The sequence below is a fragment of the Cnephaeus nilssonii genome (assembly GCF_951640355.1).
Source record: "Cnephaeus nilssonii genome assembly, chromosome: 10".
NCBI lineage: Eukaryota > Metazoa > Chordata > Mammalia > Chiroptera > Vespertilionidae > Cnephaeus > Cnephaeus nilssonii.
The window spans coordinates 33802172-33820627 of NC_137081.1; the positions used below are offsets into that span (position 1 = coordinate 33802172).

General features: G+C 46.7%; 1 protein-coding gene across 2 annotated transcripts in view; it reads right to left on the reverse strand.

The window, feature by feature from the left end:
• Nucleotides 1–14609, reverse strand: part of DRC11 (dynein regulatory complex subunit 11) — a 117471-nt gene extending 102862 nt beyond the window's left edge. Inside the window, exons 1-3 of one of the 2 annotated variants that reach the window (XM_079782189.1) lie at nucleotides 14295–14609; nucleotides 5555–5879; nucleotides 2309–2428 (exon numbers count right to left, since the gene is read on the reverse strand). In XM_079782189.1, coding sequence (XP_079638315.1) covers nucleotides 2309–2428; nucleotides 5555–5879; nucleotides 14295–14305 — 456 coding nt within the window. In that variant the 5' untranslated portion in view covers nucleotides 14306–14609. The remainder of the gene's footprint in view (nucleotides 1–2308; nucleotides 2429–5554; nucleotides 5880–14294) is intronic. The other variant, XM_079782188.1, reaches the window with a different exon arrangement.
• Nucleotides 14610–18456: the final 3847 nt, after the last annotated feature.

An 18456-nucleotide genomic window follows, 5' to 3' on the forward strand; every position in this document is an offset into this window, starting at 1 on the left:
AGATGGGAGAGGCCACTGAAATCAAAAACACCCAAGCACAGGCTGAGTCCTTGCCCAGGCCTCAGGGTAGCAATGGCCATGATATCAGGATACAGTCAAGGCACTGAGGTCCCAACTGTGGCTGCTCCAATTCATCACCCGGGGCCATCACTTCTTTGTGTAATGGTGTTTATGTGCATGTGTGTGCACATGTGTATGAACAGGAAGGAGAGCAAAAGGACATTTACTGAGAACCTATAGATGCCAGACACTTCCCATACACATCCTCATCAAATCCCCAAAGCAACCTCCAAGGCAGGTGTTGCAGGGGCCACTTAAGGGTTAAGAAGACTGGGGCTCCAAGAAGTAAAGTAGTTTGTACACATTCCCTGGTTAGTAAGGGGTGGAGCCAATTTGAAGGAGAGGCCCCTCCTCGGGCTTGGTTCCTTAGAGGAAGCAAATTCACCTAACAATCCCCCAGAGTTCTGTGTTCAGTGAGCTCTCGTCCTTCACATGTGCAGCGAGCACACATTTTCAATAATGAAAGAGTGCGTGTTAGAGTGGAATGAATGTTATTCAGGCTTTAAGTCAGAAGATGTGTGTAAAAGCACTTAAGCAGATAGCAGGTGCCCAGCAAAAGTTAGCTCTTATTGTATTTATTTCCTTTAGATTACGTATTGTCTGTTGTTCTGAAGATAATTAAGTCCTCACTGGCTACTTCTAAGGGATGAAGTAGTCGATGTGACAAAGTTAGAGGCTCCGAGAGTAAATGTTAAGCATTACAAATGTAGGAGTGGACAATCATTGTCATTTATCAGAATTCCTCTTGGGGTATATATTGCATATATTTTCCAGAAATAAACAGCTTAAGATGAGAGTGGGGATCCAGTGAGACCCCGAAGGGCATGGGGACATCAGTCAGATGCCCAGGGCTGGTGCCAGAAGCCAGGAGCCTTTTTTATTTTTTAATATATTCTTGTTGATTTCAGAGAGGAAGGGAGAGGGAGAGAGAGAGAGAGATAGAAACATCAATGATGAGAGAGAATCATTGATCAACTGCCTCCTGCACACCCCACACTGGGGATCGAGCCTGCAACCTGGGCATGTGCCTTGACTGGGAGCTGAACTGTGACCTCCTGGTCCATAGGTGACGCTCAACCACTGAGCCACACCAGCTGGGCAGAAGCCAGGAGTCTTGCTGAGAGTGAGCACCTGTGACCCAGAGCCTCGCAGTGACAGGGCTGGATGCTGAGGGAGGGAAGAGCCTCCTTGCTGCTGACCCACACAGAGGAAGAGGAACTGGGGGGAAGCGGGGAGAGAAACAGCAAAGAGGAATTTTTAGGGTTTTCCTGTAGCATGTGCGATGTAATCTCCCTTCTCTGCTCCCCTGTGCAACCTTAATTCTGTTCGCTTGCCAGTACTCTGGGCTCAGGGTGGGGTGGAATGGGGGGTGACTAAATGAAGGGCTTCGTGCAGACTGAGCATGAACTGAAGGCCAGACTCAGGGCTCCAGGGGTGAGGATGGCTAGATGACCCAGGCAAGTCAGCCCTGGGACCTAGTTCCAGGAATGTCCAATGTGGAAGAGGGTCAGTCACTTAGGGGACAGCGCAGGAAGGAGAGTCATTCTCCCATTAGGGGCGTCAGGAAAGAATTCCTGAGGGAATGAGTATCATTTGGATAGGCTGGGACAGAGGGAGGAGAGGGAGCCCCCTCTGCCCAGGAAGCAAGCTCGCCTACTCAAAACGAGAGACAGTACAAGGCTGGTGAACCCAGAGCACGCGATCCCACTCCATCACCACTCAGCATGAACCTGGAGTCAGGCTGGCAGTGCCGAATGGGGCCTGTGTGTAGGGAGATGCACATGCGAGCCAACCTGTGCACCCTGGTCTGCACTGGCAGGGGCAGCATAGCTGCCAAGAGTGTCTGGTTTGCTTTGAACTTGAAGTTGTAAAGGTCAACCAGCTTTTTAGAAAATGTAGTCATTTTTGAGTTCTGAGTAAGTTATCTCAGCCCTCCATTATTTTATATGAACACCATTCAGCTTCTGACTTAGGCGAGGTGAATTTGAGATGAAAATTAAACCGAGTTGCTAATCTACATAATCTTAGAGGTGCTGATTTAACCAACAGCGCATTATGTTTTGGTCTCCATTTCTAAGTTCTTGACAAATAATGGTTATGAATCACCAAAAACTTCTATACTGAATAACAAGGGGAGGAAGGTACTGCTCTCCTCACACTAAAAATAATCTAATTGCTTCTCAATTAGGAGCATAAAAAGCAGATTTTGTAGATTACAGAATAATGTGTGTTAAAATGATATACGAACCATGTCCTGTATGTCTAATCCAGTGTCGGCTAATATTTGAGCAAGGATTTTCTCTCTTCCTTTTATTACTTCCAACTTCTCCTTCAAAAAATACTTGGGTATGGGAATATCTAATTGTTGCTAGAGAAAGAGAAAAAATAAGCAAAAGAGCAGTTTTGTCACAATTCCAGGACTCAAATCCATGTAAAATATACAGTAAGAACGTGACAGGCTTGACTTCCCATCCTCATTTCAGAGACGATGAGGCCGGTGGTGTGAGGAGAGTTCATTACTGCTAAGGAGACACAAATAAAGTCAAAAGGAAAAATTGTACCCATATCCCTTGTTTTAATCATTACAGTAAGATTTCAGTAATTCATATCAGTTAGGCTTCCATTAACTAATGAATTTATTTAAAGAAATGTAATATCATCTCAGTCTACCTAGACTAATAATGCAAATTAGGATAGCAAAATCTTGAGCTGTAGAGATCTTTGAGTTAAACCTAGTAATTTATCACTAGCATCATAAATTTTTGACATAATGGTCACAATTTTTTAAATAACTTGTTTTATTTTTATCCAAATTATTTCATTACAAAAATCACTTACAAAATTAATTTGCATTATTAGGAAACTTGTTTTTTATACAAGAAATATAAACTTCTATTCTTCACTATGCACATTACCTAATATTTCAAATTAGTAGAGGTCAAATGAGTGTTTAGCAGTCTGAGTTCAATAATTAGGAGTGTACAGGATTATTAAAGGCTTAGGTGGGCCCTTGACCAACCCCATTGAGAAACACTGTCTGGATACTCTTGGACACTCCTGGCTGCCTTCTGCCAGTTGGCTGGGGAAAGCTAAGGTTCTGATTTTCAGGGTTAACTGTCCTTTTCCTTATTCTGATGTGAACTCACACTCTCTGCCCTAACCAGAAATTTTGAACAGGCCTTCCCCTAAATAAATATTATAGCATAAAAAGGTGTCTTTTTGAGGATTTAGTGGAATGGGATCCCCTGAACTTCTGGGAGGTGGCAAAAGTTTTTGAAAACCAAACCTTTAGGCTAATGGAGTAGTGGGATGCATTAAACATGCATTTCTAGGGTCCAGTGGGTGAGTGTGTGGTCCAGGGACAAAGAAAAGTCAGGGGAGAATGATTACATTTTTATTTTATGTTGTGATTTTTATCAAGATTTTATTTATTAGCAAGCAAGTTCAAGTGTTGTACTTTTCTCAAGTGTTGTGTTCTCTCTCTCTCTCTCTCTCTCTCTCTCTCTCTCTCTCTCTCTCTCTCTCTCTCTCCTCTTTCCCCTCCTACATGTTTTTCTGCACTTGGAGACCTATTAGGGAAGTCTCCTGGTTCTACAGGTTGCATCAAATAGTTGGGTGCTGGCCCCCCAAACACAGAGGACCTGCAGGCTATGCAGGTGACAGAGCCACTGAAGCCCAAATACTGAGGATGCTGATTGGTCTGGGCTTCCACCCTGAAATACAGGACTAGTCCCCACAGAAATTTCCAGAGGTTAGTGTGTCTCCCTGATCAGGGCACTGTTTATGAAGTCCACGCAACTGATGTTGGATGCACGCTCTAATCAGTTGGATCTCAGTGTCGTCACATGGCTCAGTCCACATCTTCCAGGACTGGCAGAAAACATTGTTGATAGTTTCCTGCTATGAAGGCTTCCAGGAGGATGTCACTTATTCTTCATCTCTCTCAATGCTCAGTGGCTCCATCATCCCTCTCACTGCTCAGTGGCTCCATCATCTCTCTCAATGCCCAGTGGCTCTATCATCTGCCTCAATGCTCAGTGGCTCCACCATCCCTCTCACTGCTCAGTGGCTCCATCATCTCTCTCAATGCCCAGTGGCTCCGTCATCCATCCCTCTAACTGCTCAGTGACTTCATCATCCCTCTTACTGCTCAGTGGCTCCATCATCTCTATCAATGCCCAGTGGCTCTATCATCCGTCTCAATGCTCAGTGGCTCCATCATCCCTCTCAATAATCAATGGTTCTAGCATCCCTCTTAATGCCATGGCCTTCAAGAAGATAAACCAGCTGCAGCAGAGTACTGATGGAAGTAGTAAGAAAAGTAGGGAATGAACTGGACAAACCTGCCATATAAATTACATAAATTTCTTATTCCTTAAATTTAGGAATATTTATTTAATATACTTAAAATTAAATGGATAAATTCAATCATTGGATATGATTGAATGACTATTTCATGTTTATCCTAAGTTGTTCTTGATATTTTCACATGGGTGAGTAAAGTGCATGACCTAAAAAGGCTTTAATTCAAGCTCTTATCAATAAATGCCATAAACATGAAGGTTTTCAAATGATCTTCAACATTTTCATTCATTTCAGTTATTTTCTTCAGTCTTTAGGCCACTCTGATAAAATGCACTACTAATGTTAGGAAAGTCTATCCCAGAAAGAAACATAACCTTTAACGAAGCCCAAATGTTTTCAAAAGGAAGAAACATTAAACCCCATGTAGAAAATGCAACATTTTCTCCTTTTATCTTTACTTTAGGGAAATCGTTCCTTTCACAATGAGGCCTGAGCTCATGGGGCCATGAAGCTGAAGTGTGGGGTCCACCAGCCCTTGGAAGACCCAGCCAGACAGAGAGTCAGAAGAGACCCTGGCGTCTGGCAGCAAAGGTCAGAGGGTAGTCGCAGGGGCAGAACGCTCACAGGAAGGCATTGTGGCCACAGGTGACGCGGTGGGAGACCTCCAGGGCCTCAGAGAGGGAGAGGAAGCCCTTCTTTGGTGCCTGAGGCTTGAAGATCTACTATAACACATCCTCGGATTCACCAATGACCCAAACAATGGAGGAGATGCATCCACCTGGGAATAGGGAACCAGCAACCAAGGCTGCTCATCCAGAAGATGATGGAAAAGAAGCCAGAGAGAGATTTCCTTGGGAAACAGAGTAGAGACATTGCTGATGGAAACTGGGAGGGTTTGCACTACAGGATATCTGGGAAGGGGTCAGCCTGCTCCATTCCAACAGGCCTGGACAGACACCATGATGACAAGACGACAATAACCTCAGTGACCCAAAGATTGTGCCCCAAAAGAAGGAAACCCAGGCCATGCCCACGACAGTGTGGTGGAACTGAAGGGCTGTGCTTCAACCTCCAACACCACAAACAACGAACAAATTTGTCTAGACAGCCTGGAGAATATTGGTCACAGGACTGCACATCGTATTTAAAATCGAAAGAAACTAATAAGAAAAGAGAGCCGAGTACTTACGGGAGCCAACTTTAGATCCTGTAAGATGTCATCAAAATAGTGAAACTCGGTTAATTCCAGTTCAACCATTTCGTTCTTCAACTCTAGGATGCGACCCATCACTCCGTCCAGTATTTTCCGGATCAGTATTCGTTTCTGCGGATGAACGATCTGGTCATAGACATTCTCCAGGTTTCTAAAGATCTGAACATATTTTATGTAGAAGGTGGCTAACATGTGGAAGATGAAAACTTGATTTCTGTGTGGCTCTACCGTCTTCTGAGACTCTTTATCAAGCAAAGAATTGAGGGCTTCTTGGGTCTGATGCCACATCTCATTGTACATTCTGAGAAAAGACAGAGAGTCCAGATAATGCAATAAGAAACAATGACTTTGTCAGGCATACATCTGGAATAACAAAAGGTAATACCGTCAAGTGTGAGCTCAGAACACTGCATGTAGTCGCAAGGCTCTTTAGAGAATTTCTGGACGTACGTGTGATTTTTAGATATGACCACTTCTATTATTAGCATCAAATCAATAGTATAAGAAGCCTTTTATCGATATGCTATACCCATAAAGCCAGTGTTGAAACTAGTTAACTGATTTGTCCATATATATAGAGCTGGTGGTGTATAAATTGGACCAACCACTTTGGAAAGTAACTCAGGATCCTCTTGGAAAAATTGAACACGTGCATACACTATGGAGGAACAATTACACTGCAGAGAAACTCTTTTTTTTTTTATTGAGGTATTATATGTGTACATATCTTACCATTACCCCCCACCCCACACCCATACATGCCCTCACCCCCCAGAGTTTTGCGTCCATTGTTTATGCTTATATGCATGCATACAAGTCCTTCGTTTGATTTCTTATCTCCCCCACCTCTCCCTAACTTTCCCCCTGTAATTTGAAAGTCTGTTTGTTGCTTTACTGTCTCTGTATCTATCTTTTTGTTCATCAGTTTATAATGTTCCTTATTATCCATAAATGAGTGAGATCATGTGGTATTTTTCTTTCATTGACTGGCTTATTTCACTTAGTATAATATTCTCCAATTCCATCCAGGTTGCTGCAAATGATGAGAATTCCTTATTTTTTATGGCAGCATAGTATTCCATTGTGTAGATGTACCACAGTTTTCTGATCCAGTCATCTGCTGACGGGCACCTAGGTTGTTTCCAAATCTTAGCTATTGTAAATTGTGCTGCTATGAACATAGGGGTGCATATATCCTTTCTGATTGGTGTTTCTAGTTTCTTCGGATATATTCCCAGGAGTGGGATTACTGGGTCAAATGGGAGTTCCATTTTCAGTTTTTTGAGGAAACTCCATACTGTTCTCCACAGTGGTTGCACCAGTCTGCATTCCCACCAGCAGTGCACGAGGGTTCCTTTTTCTCCGCATCCTCGCCAACACTTGTCGTTTGCAGAGAAACTCTTGCAAGTCTGCATCAAGAATGACCGCAATAACATTTCTTTATAATAGCAAAGACCTGGAGATAACCCAAGTGTCCGTCAACAAGAGACGGGCACACAAGCCGCAGTCTATTCCCCAACAGATGATCACACAGCAGTGAAAACGGAGTGACTTACAGCTGTAAGCACCGACCAGGAAGCTTGCAAACATAATGGAGAGTGACAAGCGCAGTGCAGACTACGGCTTGGAGGCTGACCACTAAGGACTGCCTTAGCAGCCCCCTGGCCCCAGCTTCCAGCCGGTTGAGACAACACCGTTGGGAGCCTCCAAAGGCTCAGGATGGCGAGGGCGCTGGCGTTGCCAACCCCAAGGCACCACACCATCCTTGGTTGGCTCCCCTGGACTCAGCTCACACCTCTGTCACCGGTCCCTTCATTAGTCCCCTGTGCTGCTGATGGTGTCCTGCTCTTCCCGTCGGGACTTTGCCATTCATGGCAGAAATGTTTTATAAGACATTTTGGGTGATTTGGGCTCTTTTATAATACCTAAGAATCAGAACTGAAGTTCAGTATGCCTGGGAAGGGGCTTATCAACCAGTGGGCTTCACCTGGGGGTGAACGGCTGGGCAGGATCCTGGCTACTTCCTGGGGAAGAGGGGGGCCCAAGAATGTTGGTGTCTGTCCAGGTGTCTATCTGCCCGCAAAGCAAGTGGGTCAAGGGGGCTGAGAGTTCTCACTCCGCCTGGCGCTCAGTCTGGCCCCTCTCCTATGGCTGGCGTCCCCAGGCGCCTGCACACGCCTCCTCTGCCTGATGGGCAGCCCAGCGCTGCTCTGGTTGAAGTCCCTGATACAGATCTGCAGCCAGTCCCCGCCCGCCCAGCCCCGCTGAGAAGGACCGGCCTTCTCCCCTCTTCCCAGGGCTCTGCCCAGACCTGGCTTGCTATCTCCCCGGTTGCTGGCCCCTGTCGGTCTCTGCCCTGCCTCTCCTTTCTCATCCGGCCTCCTTTCCCTCCTCCTCCATTTTCCTGACACCCCTTGTCAAATGCTCCGGTGTCCCCTTGGCCCTCCTGCGTTTATAGCCTTTTAAATCTTTTATTGCATTTTGGAGGTGATTTGAGAGGAGGTGGTGATAAACATGCTCCTTCAATCTACCTTTTTACACTGGGGGCCCCTCCTCTACCCTCCCAAGGTCATTGCGCGGCATCCCCTCCACCTGCTCCGCTCTGGCCCCCTGACTGCCCTTCCTCACACGTGCTCTGCACTTTCCTGTGAGTAAGGAGTTGTGAGCACCACTGACTGAGCTCGGACCACACGCCACCTTCTGTCCCACAGGTCATCCTGGCGACATGCCACCAAGAGGACTCCTGTCACTCCCGCCACGTTTGGGGGAAGGAGACGGCTTACTCCTGAGTGACGGGGCCAATGTTGGACCACAGGTCCCTGTGATGTAAGCTCAGACCACTATCCAAAGTGACCCACCTCGGCATCTACCAGAACTGAGTGAGCCACTGCCACCACTAATGCACAGCTGTGATTTCTGCCTAGATGGGACAGACACCACGAAAACTCAGATTTATGGCCCCAAACACCCCACAGTCCCTCCCCTGCCCCTGCCCCAGGGAGCCTGGATACTGAATATTGCCCCTGGCACTAGCGCCACAGGGTTCAAGTGCCTGATTTCTCCAAACTTAGAAATGTTTTAAAAGCATGGCAGGGAAGAGCACTGCTTTGCAAACTTGTCAGAAAGTTAGAATCTCCTTCTCCCAGGACGTTTCACTCCAGAAACCAGTGCTGTTTACCGGAAACAAGCCCACAAAGAACAGTAACAACAACAGCAATGCCACCTGCCTGTTCAAAACGTCGGGGACATCTTGGCAATTCTGCTTGTCATGCCTCAAAAAGACAAGCAAACAGCAGAGGAGGGCGGAGGCAGAATGAGCAGGGACCGGATGCATCGTGGATCAGAATAAACAGAGGCTTATCAAATGTCTGCCTGGAGAACATAAATTGTGTAGGGTCCAAGGAAGCCCAGGCTTCCAGCACTGGGGAGGGGGCAGCGGGCCCAAGGCGCTCACCGACCTGACGAGGCCACGGGCTGCGCATTCCAATTGGCTCAACAAATGTTCACATAAAACAGAAAACCTGCCCCGTGCGTTCCGTGGACTAAATAGGGTTTAGAGCCTAAACCTGTCAGTTCATTATAGAAGGAAATTACAGGCTAATTCTGTTTAAACGTGGATCTGAAATTCCACTTAACAAACAGAACATAGCGCCAGATCAAAAGAACCATTCCCTGCGACCAAGGAGGGGGTCATCGCAGGAACTCAGGAGCGTTAAACACAGGGCTGAACTAAACGCAGCGACAGAGCAGTAAAAACCAGAGGTGATTTCCACAGATACCTACAGATGCCCAATAAATTTTAATTTACGATGCGCGCCCGATTAAGAGCATTATCTACACATCCCAGAGACTAGATGACGATGACCGCGTCAACATGCTGAAATCCAGAGACCAAAAATGATTTCGGCCGAGAAACGTGAGAAACACACCCAGAAAAACAGAAGTCAAAAAGGACAGGCATATAGGAAAGGGATTCATAGAAAATATTTTAAAAACTGCTTGTAAATGACTGCTTGTAAATGTCAAAATCTAAGGAAATCAGTAGCAAAATATAAGAAGTCAATTAGTACAGCAAAGTAGCAAGATGTGGCTAAAAGCCACAGCAAAGCTGAAGAAACGTCCAGAATGCTAGCCACACAGAGTGCAGAGCAGGCAAAAGGCAATGTCTGCTCCTGCCCGAGAGAGCAAATAAAAAGAAAGCAGACTCCTGAGCTTGACGCACAGATTTCATATGACCAAGAATTGGGTAATCATACACTGCAGACTCTATAAATAATTTTAGTCATAATTTCTACATGGGGGGGGGGCGGGTGGAGTTGATGATAAAAGATAAAAGGCATCTTATCAGACTTCAAAGCATTTAACACACTGGTAAGCATTAACCCTTTGCACTCGCTTGCTTTTTTCTCGATTCCTTTATTCTACTCGGGATTTAATTTTTTAAATACCCCAGATTTTACAAAGCGCGGCAGTAGAATAAAAAACTGGAGTTTCTTTTCATATAAACTTATTTATTTGGATTTTTTTTATATTTCAAATTATTGATACATTCAATAACCGTCACACTCGACATCCGAGTGCAAAGGGCTAAGGTTGTGCAATAGCTAAGGATACTGCCTGCATAGGAAGCTGGTGGGGTGACCTGAACCCCACAAAGACCCAAACCCATCGACAGCAAGGGATCTTGGGTAGAAGAGGCTTCCACCAGGGGAACCACAGCCAAAGGAACAGAATGGAACACTCCTAGAATTTAAGAGCGCCTAGACGCTGCTTTGGAGCAGACCCAGCCAGGCCTTGTCCAAATTCACCCAGGGTCAGAGAAGCAGAAACCCCTCCAGCCGACCCCTTCCTGGAACTTTTGGCCAAAGACCGTCCTGGTGGCTTGAGCCCTCAAGTTCTGCTATTTGGGCTGCAGCCCCTTCTTCCTCATCCACTGTCCGTCCACTGACCCTTGTTGGAGAGACCAGACAAATGTTGTGGGTTGATGGGGAAATATTAAGTAGCTAATTGAGCACGCTGACCCCCTTACCCTGGAGACTGACTTTGGCTTCAGTGCTTCCCCTGTGTGTCCAGTGGCCACAATCCCTCCATTCGCTGGTCTGCCAGGGGCCTGGACACTGGGCCTCAGCCAGGCCAGCCTGTGGAGTCCCCACCTCCCCCACAGCCCCAGACCAGCTTGAGCCTCACTCCACCTCGCTGCCAGGAGGTGCAGGATCTCCAGGCAGTGCCCCTGAAGAGCACATTGGATAAGGGATGCAGAGAGATGACTTTTTAATAAGAGCATTATTGAGCTACTAGAGGCCCCGTACATGGATTCATGCACAGGTGGGGTCCGGCCGGCCCCACCCCCAATGGGGGCTCATCGGGGGTGGGGCAAACTGGGGGGGGGGGGAAGGGAGGGGCCGCAGGAGGGTTCCAGGGCCGTCTGGCCCGTCTCGCTCAGTCCTGATTGGCCGGACCCCAGCAGCAAGCTAACCTATCGGTCAGAGCATCTGCCCGTGGTGGTCAGTGCACGTCATAGCGAGCGGTTGAGTAGCCTTTGCATATCAGTAGCATATTATGCTTTGATTGGTTGAACAGATGACCAGACACTTAGCATATTAGGCTTTTATTATATAGGATAATTCACATACCATAAATTCACCCTTTTGAAGTGTACAAATCAGTGGTTTTTAGTATATCCCCAGAGTCATGCAACCATCACGTTTACCTCATTTCAGAACATTTTCATCACTCCAGACAGAAACCCTATACCCGTTTGCAGCCACTCCCTGTCTGCCATCATTCCCATCTCCCCCAGCCCCTAACAACCACTCATCTAATTTCTGGCTCTACTGGTCTATTCTGGACATTACACGCAAGTGGAATCAGATGATCGGTGGTCCTTTGTGACTGGCGCCTGACCTAGCAGTGTTTTTAGAGTTCATCCATGCTGTAGCCTGTCTCAGTGCTTCATTCCTTTTTATTGCTGATTAACGTTCCATTGCATGGACACGACACATTTTGTGTATCCGTTCCTCAGCCGCTGGGCATGTGGGTCGTTCTGCCTTCTGGCTACTGTGACTGACGCTGCCATGAGCATTCCCGTGCAGTTTTTGTGTGGACATGTGTTTTTATTTCTCTTGGATATGGCAAAGTGGTTTTTAAAGGCAAAGGCGCTCCACGTTTAAAATCAGAACCTGCTTCCTGAGTAGTTGCTCTCAGGCAGGTCACTTAACCTCCTTTACCTTGACTTCCTCGAGCTGGATACGGACGCCTGCCCCGGACCCCTCCCGAAGGATTACTGTGGGATGGGAGAACAGATGTGGGAGTGCTCTGGAAATCTTAAATGTGCCTTGTAAAGAGAAGGAATTATTTTATCCAGGAGACTACTTAGAATTGTTTAAGTACATGATTGGTTTCAGGCTTGAGCATATGACCTAGAAACGTTACAGATATTGAAGTCAGGAGGACTGCGGGTGGAGGAGACTGAATATGACAGTTGAAAAAGACCAGATTGTAATATTCATAACCTGGCAGTGTTCCTAAACTGGAAGTAGGGGTGCGGGGCGGAGGAGGCATGAATATTCAGGCATACCATGTACTTGGATAGAAAATCTAAATACTGCAAAATGGGACTTCTCACCAAGTTATATTACACATGACAAGCCTTCAATTCTCCCACTGTTATCTAGTTGTTAATTCTCTTTCTGGAATATTCCCTGAGCCTTCTTGTTGGAAGGGAGGCCTGGCTGTCCACTAAGGACACAGTGGCCCTCCCGGGGAGGCCCCCTTTTCCCCATCAGTGAGGAACTGGGTCAAGGCCTTCCTTGCTCCTTACTGCCCCTTCCAGACCATTCTCCCTCCCTCCCCCAACACTCCTCAGCTTTGAGCCTCATTTCATCAGAAGGTACTGCCCACTGCCCCTCAGTGTCTACACCATCCTTCCAGGCCCCCTCCAGGGCACCCACCCACTGAGCTGCCCTTTCCCCGTGATAAACGCTCCTCTCTCTGAAGCCAAGGCCTGGTCTGGTCCTGTGCCCCCTCCAACAGGACGTCGCCCGCTTCGCCCTCCTCCTCCCATAGCATCCTGTTTCCTTGACCACTGGGCCATTCCCTCCAACAAACAAATAGGCTATTGTTTCCTCTTTAAAAAATATATTTTACAAAAGGTCCGTCCCCAGGTCCGATTTCCCTGCCACCCACTTACAGCAAAATTCCTTAAAAACTGAGCTGTGCTCACTGTCTACAGTTTCTCCCTTATTCTCTCCTGCACTCACGCTAGGGAGTCTTTCTGGTCCATCGCTCCACTGAAGGTCAAGGTCACCGTTGGACTCTGCACTGCCAAATAAATGGTCATTTCCCAGTTCTCCTCTTATGTGCCTCAGCAGCATTTAAAAGTCTGTTATTACCTCCTCTGAGAAACATTTTCCCCCTCACCTGGCTTCCAGGCACCATGATTTCGCTTCTTCCTCACTGAGCACGATTTTAACCCCTTTGTTCAGTTTCTCCTTTTGTCCCCAAACCTCTTACCATCACAGGAACCAAGCTTAGTCCTTGGGCCCTTTTTCTCTTCTGTCTACACTCACTCCATGCCTCGTTAAAGACCACCCATACACCAACAGCTATCAGTTTATATTTCACACATAGACCTCTCTCCTGAACTCAAGACTTAAATATTCACCTGCCGATTTGATCTCCATTTGATGCCCAATTGGCATCTCAAACTCAACATGCCCGAAACTGAACTCCTGTTCTCTCCCACCCTCAATCTCTCTGCTCTTATTTCCATGCCTGGAAAAAGGGTTAGTAGCAGCACAGGCTGGGGCTACCGTGCCTGGGTTGGCACTGTCTACTTTCTGTATATGAATGCTTAGGCTCTTTGGGCCTAAGTTTCCTCATCTATAAAATGGACTTAATAGTAGCAGCTCCTACATTACAGGGTGTTGTGAAGATCAGAAATTATTCTATTTCAAGCATTTAGAATAGCACCCAGAGTCAGCACTCTAATACACGTTTGAAGTGGTCACTACTACGAAGACCAAGGAAGTCGCCGCTGAGCAAGTGCTGATGCAGTGCGACCCCGGAGGCTGGTGCGCTTCAGGGCTACCTGACTGGTGTCCTTGTGAAAAGACAAGGGGAACAATCTTTCCTGACTTAATATTGGGACCTGGGTGTTTCCACAAAGCAGCCACGTATTACTTTGAAATACTCTCAAAAAGCAGGCAATGTACTGAGGTTCTGAAGATTCTGCTTCCTACAAAATACACCAGCAGGATCTAGGGGGCACACCAGGGGGACAGGAAGAGGTAGTGGGAGGGGAGGAGGAAGATCTAAGTGTATGAAATTCCTTGTCCACAAGAAGCTGATACTCTAGCCCAGTGGTCGGCAAACTGCGGCTCGCGAGCCACATGCGGCTCTTTGGCCCCTTGAGTTTTTAGCAAAGGCCAGCTTAGGAGTACCCTAATTAAGTTAATAACAATGTACCTACCTATATAATTTATGTTTAAAAAATTTGGCTCTCAAAAGAAATTTCAATCGTACTGTTGATATTTGGCTCTGTTGACTAATGAGTTTGCCGACCACTGCTCTAGCCCGAAGAGAACCTTTATTTGCTAAAATGTAAAAAGAAGGCGGGGAAAGGGTGGGAGAAGAAAAAAGCAAAGAAGCAGAGCAAGCCACCTTCTGGTTTGGAGAAGCCCACCCTATGGCTACGGCCCAGCAGCCCATTACTTACGCGCTCGACATGGCTGGCTACTTTCCCTCTTTCCCTCGCCCGCTGGGAAACTCTTCAGTCGCCCTCCTAAAGGCCGGCCTGGCTGAAGGGGTGTGGACCAGAGGCGCTCAGGGGGTGGTCCTTCCGGAGAGAGGGGCCGGGACCTGGGAATATCCTCGCACTTCGGGCAAGGAAAGGTGACAGCCAGGGATGCTCAACCACAGAGAGGGGAATTGGATGGATCCCGCTGCGACCCAGAGCCACTGGAACTTTACTGTGACCACCGGTCCGGACAAGAGGCAGAACCTAGCAACGGAGAAGCTACGCCTGCGCAGTGCCATTCCTCTTAGGCCTGGCGCTTCCGCCCCCCGGAGCGCTATGCGCCTGCGCCGCCCTCTGCTGTTTCCGTGGCAACCGCGCCGAAGGACGCCGAGGCAGTCCCAGCTGGAGCCAGCGGATTAGCTGTTGAAGCCTCACAGGAGCCCGAGGGAGGAGCCGACCGGCGGAGGACCCGCCCAGCGAGATTTATCCGAGCCTGACGCGGTCCCATCCACTCGCTCGTCATCCCGTTTTCATCTGCTTTCAGATATGTAGCCCTGGACAAGGCCTCGAATGATTGGTGCCTCAGTCTTTCCACCCGTAGAGTAACATTCATTCATTCATTCATTCAGAACGTTACTGGGCATCTGCTCTGAGCCAAGAGCAGACTTGGTTGGGGATATGGGACAAATACGGACGCTGCCCTTCTGAACGAAAAGGGGCTTAATGAAAGTGAAGGCGCAGGTGCACTGTAAATGTGACAAGCTACGTGGGTGTTCGTTATTAGCAAGTCGCTCTGAATGCTTTCTTTGCTCTTCTTCTGTTTTAGTAACTAGAGGTTTATTTGCAAATTTTACACTCTGCAGTTCGTACAGGAATACATTCAGAACTCATGCAGCCAAAAGAGCGTGGTGAGAACATCCACGTAGAAATGACAGAATCGGGATGACAGAGCCCCTCTCCCACAGTTAATGATGCAATGACTAGAAAAGTAAAATCCAGCGGAAAATAAAGGAGCGACCTAACGAAAAAATTCAGTACGACTTCATGCCATCGCCTTCAGAAATGGCACTGCATTACAGAATGACATTCATCTCTCCCCCAACCCCTTCCGGAATATCCCTCCTGGGGAAAGAAACCAAGTAGACAAAATACCGAGAATTCTCACCCATAATTCTGATGAAAAGAAGACACGAGTCTAAGAAGTGAGATGAAAGGTTAGAGTACAAAACAAGCAAACAAGCGTAGAGTACAAAAAACCCCGGGGAAATATAATACTTATGGATACATCAACATGTTTTCAAATGCAAGGAATAGAACACACAGTGTCCAAGGGCTTAGACAAAAGCAAGTTTTATAATCTCTCGTAACAGCAAGAATAGAGGTGAGGCTGTTTCACAACTGATTATTTCAGTGGCTTAGTGACTTCATCAATCTTGACGGTCTTTCCATCTTTTGGAGCTGTCTTAGGATGCCGGGTGCCGCCCTGAACTAGTTTACATCATAATCAGGCAAATTATAAGCCCATCGTTCATTGGAAAACAACTGGGTACTTTATTAGGAGGGATGGACTTTCAGATGATTGGAACCGTCAGACAACCAGTGCATTTCCTAACAGTGTGACTAGAAGCCGCTCCAGTGACGTGTCTGCACCTAAGTCCATCTCTACACAATGAGAACACCTGCTTGTCACTCAAAGCGTGGGGTGGCTCCTTGGCTGGTTTTTAAGTTGCCATACTAGAACCCCGGAGGGTATGACCCTGTGTATGTAGTATTCGGGAGATTTAGTTTCTGAAATGTTTTACTGGAAACTCAGTGCTTGAGCACTGTTGATGGTTTTCTCGTATTCCTCCCCGAACGCAGTAAGGAGCGGAGTCTTCCAAAGATGAGTTTACCTAGCCTGTAACGAGGTTGTGGTAAGGTCATTGACGAGCGTGAGTACTGGACTCTGAGAAGTGACTGCCGTGATCCCATTGAGGTTTCGTGGGACTTCAAGGCACGCTGAAAAGGACGTGGCACGGACTTTGATCCAGTTCCTCCTCCATCCTCCGGTAGGCCTGGGGCACCGTGGATAGCGAAGGCAGGCTCGATCAAAGGGAAAAGGTGTGCAGTTCAAATAGAATTTGAAGGCCTCTCCTCTGAACTCACACGTGAGAAGCATTTTCTGGGCTTCTAAGGATAAAAATACCACTCTACATAAGAGGTGTACTTTAAAATGGCAGATGTGAAGCTCTCTGCTGTAGCACCCCGCCTTTTAGGTCTGGTGAATGTCTGTACAAAAGCAGATGGGTGAGATACTGCTGCTTACATTTCCACACGTAACTGGAAATAAATAAAGCCTGGGTTTTATTAACTCAGCATTATTAACCCTTTGCACTCGCTTGCTTTTTTCTCGATTCCATTATTCTACTCGGGATTTAATTTTTTAAATACCCAGATTTTACAAAGCGTGGCAGTAGAATAAAAAACTGGAGTTTCTTTTCATACAAACTTATTTATTTGGATTTTTTTATATTTCAAATTATTGATACATTCAAAGAGTAATTTTAATCTCGACATCCGAGTGCAAAAGGTTAAAGTGAACATCGGTAGACCTTTGGTGTTCAAAGACATAACAGTCACAGTCTTTCTAACCAACCCCTCAGTGTCCAGGACAGGTTACAGTTGTGATAGGGACAGTTCCACTCACCTCGAAGGACTGACAGAAGGACTGGATGAATAATGTATGCAGAGCTCTTGGCACAGATTAGAGCCCACACGCTCTTGTGTGGCAGCTGGTCCCCTAAGCTGCTCAGGTTGCCTAGGGGTCTGCTCAAAATTCACATCTCAGTTAGCAGGATTCTTGGTTTGGGGGTTCAGAGAAATCTTGGGAGATACCCCAGGTGTCCAAGATCTGCTCCTCGCAGGATGTGCAGCTGGGCGCTCACAACACAGATACCGGCTTCGCAACAACGGCTCCAACAGCTGAGAGCTGCCTGCCTGGTGGCGTGTGGCTGTCCAGCTTGGCTTCCCTCCAGTCCATCACAATAGCAGCAAAGGGGGCTTGGGCCGGGAAATATTTGACCGAGTTCATTGAGAAAATGCTAGTCAACTGAATTAAAAGGGATATGAGCAAGCTGTACATCACATTCTGGATGGAATTCCAAAGAAAACAGATGATACAAACCCCAAAGCTATTTTACGTCAAATAAACATCACTTCCACTGGGAAATGAGCATGTGTGTGTGTGTGTGTGTGTGTGTGTGTGCGTGTGTGTGTGTGTGTGTGTGTGTTTCTTAGAAGCGGCCTTATTATCTATAAATAAAACTGCCCAGTGTGAGAAAAAAAATAAAAAGGAACTGGCCAGAGGCAGGATGTTTTCGATGATTATTATTATCCTGCCTTTTTCCACAAACACAGAGGCAGCTTTTGTAAGCCAGGTGCAAAGGAGGTCACTTCTCATTGTTTTAACACCTGCTGTCTTTCAGAATGAACACGGCTTCCACCAGCCATTGATCAATTCAGTCTTCAACCCACCGAGAATGAGTGTCTCCTATATTTTGATAATATTTCTGAATAACTGACATGTCCGTCCAATTTCTGTTTTGTGTTGTTTTGTCGTACCACTTCCCGCCCCTTTTGCTGTTTTCACAGTGCTTATAATAAAACAATAGTCCTTGATTCAAGGGGCAGAATGCTGATAACAGCTGCATTGTTCATGAAACAAAAGTGATACATTCATGAGACTTACTTAGAGACTTGAATTGCTTATGGCCCTGAGTATATCAGTAAAATGCACTTTAACAGCAGAGAAAATATCTACTGAATCTATTAATTTACCATAGGTCGCTGCCAGGTATAACAGAAATATAATCTTGGTTTTTTAAAAAGCAGGCAGAAGGTCAGTAAGAATTTTCTCGTGCACACAGCTTCCTCTGTTTGTCAGTTTTCTCTCTGCGTGTCCTCCTCTGCTTACTCTCTCCCTAGAAGTGCAGTACCTCCGAGAAGTGGTGTTGCCCTGTAGCAGGGCTAGCATACCCGAGGCCCTCACAGCAGATGACGGGACGGTGGTCATTGGCAGACTTTCCCACGGCTTCTTACTGCTCAGATGGCCAGTGCGGCCTGTGGGTGCTGGAAGAGCCTTAGTATTAGGTCACTGAGGGCA